We start from the raw sequence: 4,138 nt of genomic DNA on the forward strand, positions 1-4,138 counted from the left end.
TCAGCGAGCAGCTTGTGTGTAACCGGCAAGCCTCCACTTGTTGCTCTGATCAGCAGGCTCGTGCTGCCCTCAGCAGGGTTAGGAAACAGCAGCCTGCTGACCCTCAGTCCATGCTGCATGAGCAGGTGGCCCATGGTAGAAGGTCCAGGAAAGAGCAGAGCCTCCCTGTACAGGTCCACAGCATCATTGCAGTCGCCAAGCACAATCATCTGGGCAGGGCAGCACCATATGATGAGATTCAGCACAGCAGTCTTCAGCCTCGTGATGTTGTTAAGTGACAACATGGAGGCCTAGGTGTAATGGAGGAGACTAGGGTTAATTGGCATCCACATGTTGCATGTACACCAAAAGAGGGTGCAATATGCAGGTAGGTCATTTGTCATGATTAGCATGCGCAGGGGTATGCTAATTGTAAAGGAACACACAGCTTACTTAAGAGTACACTCTGAAGTCAGATGGGGTGAATGGATTAGGGTGCCCCTCAAGCAGGGGAGAGCAGGGAATTGCCTCGGGAAGGAGGCCACTGGTGAAGCTATGCCACCCTGTAACAACAACGAGAGCCTAAGGAAGCGCCTTTTGTACTCAGGCAGCCCTGTATGAGGGAGCATGGAAGTGTAATGGAGGGGACTAGGGTTAATTGGCATGCGCATGTTGCATATACATGGATGTGGTGGAGCAACCGGGCAGCTAATCCTGGACCACCACCGTGCACTCCCTCCGTTTCCAAAGCACCCACCAAATGTCCCATAACACTAATGCAGCCATTGACATCATGTAGCTGTCGATGAGGGGCGGGCAAGCAGCAGCAGCTGCAGCTTCTAGTGTGGTTGGTTCCATGGCTGGCTGGTCCTCTTTGTCTGCCTTCTTTCCTTGTTTGGGACCTACTGCTTTTCCTCCATTTTTCCTAATGCTGTCTTCTGTCATGGTGTTTTCAATTCCTTTCTTTGCCAGTTTTCGTCCTCCTGTCCTCCTTCCCAACCTCGCGCCAGCTGAATGCTTCCCCCACTCCCTGACACTTCCTGCCGGCATTCATGCAATCTCCTCTCCTCTCCAGAATCCCCCACACAGCCCCATCAACCAACTAATTATGGCCAACTACCCTTTGTGCTGCAGGCTCAGTCGTGATTTCCACCTGCACCGACAGGGCACGACAGAGCTGAATGCCTTCTGGGGCTACTCGAAGCCTACTGCAAAGCGACGGGTATGGCCGCGAATGCCGCCAAGTGCGAGGTCCTCATTTTTGGGGGTGCTACGCGTGAGCGGAAGCGGCTTGTTGAAGCTGAGTACCGGTTAGGTGGGGCGGGGTTGCGGGTGCTGACCGGCAACGAGACGGCACGGTATCTCGGGTTGCACTATGGCCCAGGAGTGCAGTTCTCAGCATGTACCAAGCAACTACTCACAGCAGGGAGGTGGGCCACATTTGGGCTCAGCACCCTGTGTCGTGATAAGAAAATTACCACCCCCAAGCTATGTATGTCTCTCTACAATACACTAGTTGTACCGGTGTTTTCTTATGGAGTGCAAGTTTGGGGACCTGACTTCATTAATGTGAATTTTGAAGGTGCTATGGCTAATCCCATGGTCCAGGAACAACGTGCTTACATGCGAACTGTAGTTGGGGCGAGGAGCCCGACTATGGTTTCCCTATATCGCGAGCTGTCACAGAGGCCACTCCAGTTCCATTGGACCAATCTTGTACTTAGGTTTTGGAACTCTGTGGTTAAGAGGCCGGGAACGTTGTGTCACTGGGCATTTGTCGCTGACCTGGAGTTGGCACTTGGGGGCGCCACTGAGTGTTGGGCAAGCAAGGTACTAGCCTTTCTTACTAGCTTAGGAGTGGAGCCCCCCACTAATACGCGCGGTAATGATCTTATATAGTACTACACCACCCTTAAATTGCCAGTCGAGAGCATTCTTAAGTTTTTTGCCAAGCGGCTTGATGCTCGGTGGGAGTGCCCGAATACCTTGGGTGACCCCCGCGTCTTCCCCATAGGAATTACCGGAGCCAAGGCGTGTCGCTATATGAACTGGATGGGAGCTGCCCCGTCAAGGGGTGCGCGTCTTGATTGGCTGGAGCACACTAAAGGGACCATGCCCCAGCGACTTCATCATGTGCTCATGCGTTTTCGGTTAGGCTGTTGGGAGTTAGAGGTTAATAGACCTAATGGGCGTGAGCGCACCGCGCGTACCTGCAGGCTTTGTGACTGTGGAGCGGTTGAAGATGAGTTGCATGTTTTCGAAGAATGTCCCGCTTACAAGAGCATACGGGCTAAGTATGATGGTGACCTAGTCCTTATGGGGCGCAGCATGCGCACCACTATGACTGAGGCGCCACCCCTGGCATTGGCCAGGTACCTCTCGGAAATCTGGGAGGCCAGGCACGTCACGCTGAGGCGCTTCGCCCTGAAGCGGACGAGGGAGAATGAAGATGACCTCCCGCGTACCCGCATCAATACCAATACAACGTCCATGGCCCCCCCGGCTTTTATGGACACACCCGCACTTGTGTGCGGAACTTGTAACTTGTAACTTGCACCGCTACTCCTTACCATAAGCTGCATCATAATTGACCCATGGTGGCTACAACGGCCCCGGATTACTTTGTGGTTGAGTGGGAGGCGCAATCCCTCGTAGCATCATGCCCCCTCCGTTGTTCGTGATGATCGTGTCATGACATCCTAGGCGGCAGCTGGAGCCATGTTGCTGTTTCTGTGCCTGTGGCACTGCCTGTGTTTCGGCCGGTACAAATGCGACAGCAGGTAAGCGAGTCTGGGAAGCTGAGGTCTGAGATTTGAGGATGATGGACACGAGTGTGCACTTTGCCAAGAATGCTGCTGCCACCAAGGAAGCTGCCGTACCGGTGGCAGCGACAGCGGTGCCACCTGTGGTGAGGAAGGATACTGCCAAGATTAGCAACGTGGCGGCCAGGACTGGTATGGTCAACGTGGAGTCAGTAGAGGTGGTTGTGTGCCTGAGTCCGCTGGCAGCGAGGTGTGTTCCATCTGCCTGTGTGAGTTTGAGGACGGTGACCGCATCAAATATTTGCCAGCACATGGCTTGCATCGACAGTTGTTGGAATGTGATATCGGGTACCTGTCCACACTGCAAGGATAATGTGTGTGTGTGTTAATGTATTGTATGGTCTCCGGAATTTGTACAGCCCGCTGCCACCAAGGGGAGGGAGCTACAGCAAGGCCGCGGCGGTGAGGATGACGCCCCCGCTGCCACTTGAGCGGTGATGGAGGTTGGCGGCAGAAGCCAGGGCTGCATGGTGCACGGTGCTGCCAGGACTGGCAGCCGTGGTGGTGGAGTCGCCACGCATGCCGGCGTTGCCAGCGGCACAGATCTAGATTTGGAGATGGTCCTGCCAGTGCCACATAATTCTGGGTTGGTGCAGGTGTGGTAGCGGCAGCGGTCATGCTGCACTGTTACCTGTTACCTGGATGTGATATCACCTGTCCGAACTGCAAGGATAGTGTATTGCATGCACTCCGGAATTTACACAGATGTTGGCACCATGCCTACGGCCTGAGCTGGGCAAATTGTTCATTCCTGGCCTTCTCTGACATTTCTGTGTTAGGAATTCCCCCCCTCGCTTCATTGGCAGCATGGGCGCATGCAGTAGATGTATCCCGGCTGTGATCTGAAGTACGGCACAACTGTACGATGACATGCCGTATGTGGCGTTGATGCACTGGTGTTGTTGGATTTGGGTAGAGACTTGCGCGGGAAGAGGAGTAGCAGCGGGAGGAGGTTGCAGGGGAGGGGGAGAAAATGGTGGAGATGATAATTCCTGCTGTCGACGACGTTTGTCGATCCGCAGCTGGTGCTGCGGGCAGCAGCCTGGTGCTTGGCCTCAAGTGCTTGCTTTCGATGACAGCTCCCCGGGGCCGCATCCGTTGTTGCGTAATGGGGCAACACAGCTGGGGCCTAATTCACTGACCGACTGTACCTCACTCTAACGCGATTGAAATTTCCCTAGGATTTTATATTGTTGTCTCGAGGTGAAGGTGAAGGATTTCATTGCCTTTTTCACTGCTCGACTACATTAGCCTGCTTGGGATTCTATTGCTAGCATCATAGCTCTATACGCGGCAGTTGTGTCGTGCGCTGCCTGGGGTAGCAGTGCTCCCAATAT

General features: G+C 54.1%; 1 protein-coding gene across 1 annotated transcript in view; it reads left to right on the top strand.

The window, feature by feature from the left end:
• The window catches only part of VOLCADRAFT_98005 (uncharacterized protein), a gene marked incomplete at both ends in the record, with an annotated part of 4,872 nt that extends 995 nt beyond the window's left edge, over positions 1 to 3,877 (top strand). Inside the window, 8 exons of the mRNA XM_002956908.1 lie at positions 57 to 135; positions 1,145 to 1,409; positions 2,196 to 2,351; positions 2,683 to 2,759; positions 2,868 to 2,991; positions 3,161 to 3,203; positions 3,245 to 3,397; positions 3,824 to 3,877. Coding sequence (XP_002956954.1) covers positions 57 to 135; positions 1,145 to 1,409; positions 2,196 to 2,351; positions 2,683 to 2,759; positions 2,868 to 2,991; positions 3,161 to 3,203; positions 3,245 to 3,397; positions 3,824 to 3,877 — 951 coding nt within the window. The remainder of the gene's footprint in view (positions 1 to 56; positions 136 to 1,144; positions 1,410 to 2,195; positions 2,352 to 2,682; positions 2,760 to 2,867; positions 2,992 to 3,160; positions 3,204 to 3,244; positions 3,398 to 3,823) is intronic.
• Positions 3,878 to 4,138: the final 261 nt, after the last annotated feature.

Source organism: Volvox carteri (assembly GCF_000143455.1).
Source record: "Volvox carteri f. nagariensis unplaced genomic scaffold VOLCAscaffold_67, whole genome shotgun sequence".
NCBI classification, from domain to species: Eukaryota; Viridiplantae; Chlorophyta; class Chlorophyceae; order Chlamydomonadales; family Volvocaceae; genus Volvox; species Volvox carteri.